Source organism: Passer montanus, unplaced genomic scaffold, assembly GCF_014805655.1.
Source record: "Passer montanus isolate IOZ18808 unplaced genomic scaffold, ASM1480565v1 scaffold1953, whole genome shotgun sequence".
NCBI classification, from domain to species: domain Eukaryota; kingdom Metazoa; phylum Chordata; class Aves; order Passeriformes; family Passeridae; genus Passer; species Passer montanus.
Window position 1 is genome coordinate 1 of NW_024366540.1, and position 460 is coordinate 460.

Sequence of the window (460 nt, forward strand, 5' to 3'; positions counted from 1 at the left end):
TGCCAGGTGCCCCCAGACCCATTTGGGTCCCCTGCCCGGGTGGGCACAGAGGTGCCCCCGGGTGCCCCCGGGTGACACTTCGGGGTGCCACCCCCCCTGGCTGTCCCCAGGAGAAGCCCCCGAAGCCCCCCCGGAGCGAGGAGGACCCCAGGGCCAAGGGGGGTGCCCCGGGGGGGGGTCCCGGCGCGGGGTCCCCTCCCCCCGAGGGCCCCCCGGAGCTGGGGGGGGCGGAGCTGGAGCCCCCCTCGATCTTCATCAGCGTGGCCGAGGATGAGGAGAGCTCGGGGGGGGGAGGGGACGCGTCCCCCCCCGACGCCGCCCTGGAGACCCCCAAGGTCAGCCCCTCCCCCGCCCCGGGCCCGGCCGAGGAGGAGGAGAGCTCGGGGGGGGGAGGGGACGCGTCCCCCCCCGACGCCGCCCTGGAGACCCCCAAGGTCAGCCCCTCCCCCACCCCGGGCCC

At 78.9% G+C, this 460-nt stretch overlaps 1 protein-coding gene across 1 annotated transcript in view; it reads left to right on the forward strand.

Annotated features, from left to right (window-relative positions):
* Positions 1-110: 110 nt before the first annotated feature.
* LOC120501040 (dystrophia myotonica WD repeat-containing protein-like) overlaps positions 111-460 on the forward strand; it is a gene marked incomplete at its 5' end in the record, with an annotated part of 4918 nt that continues 4568 nt past the window's right edge. Inside the window, one exon of the mRNA XM_039706686.1 lies at positions 111-434. Coding sequence (XP_039562620.1) covers positions 111-434 — 324 coding nt within the window. The remainder of the gene's footprint in view (positions 435-460) is intronic.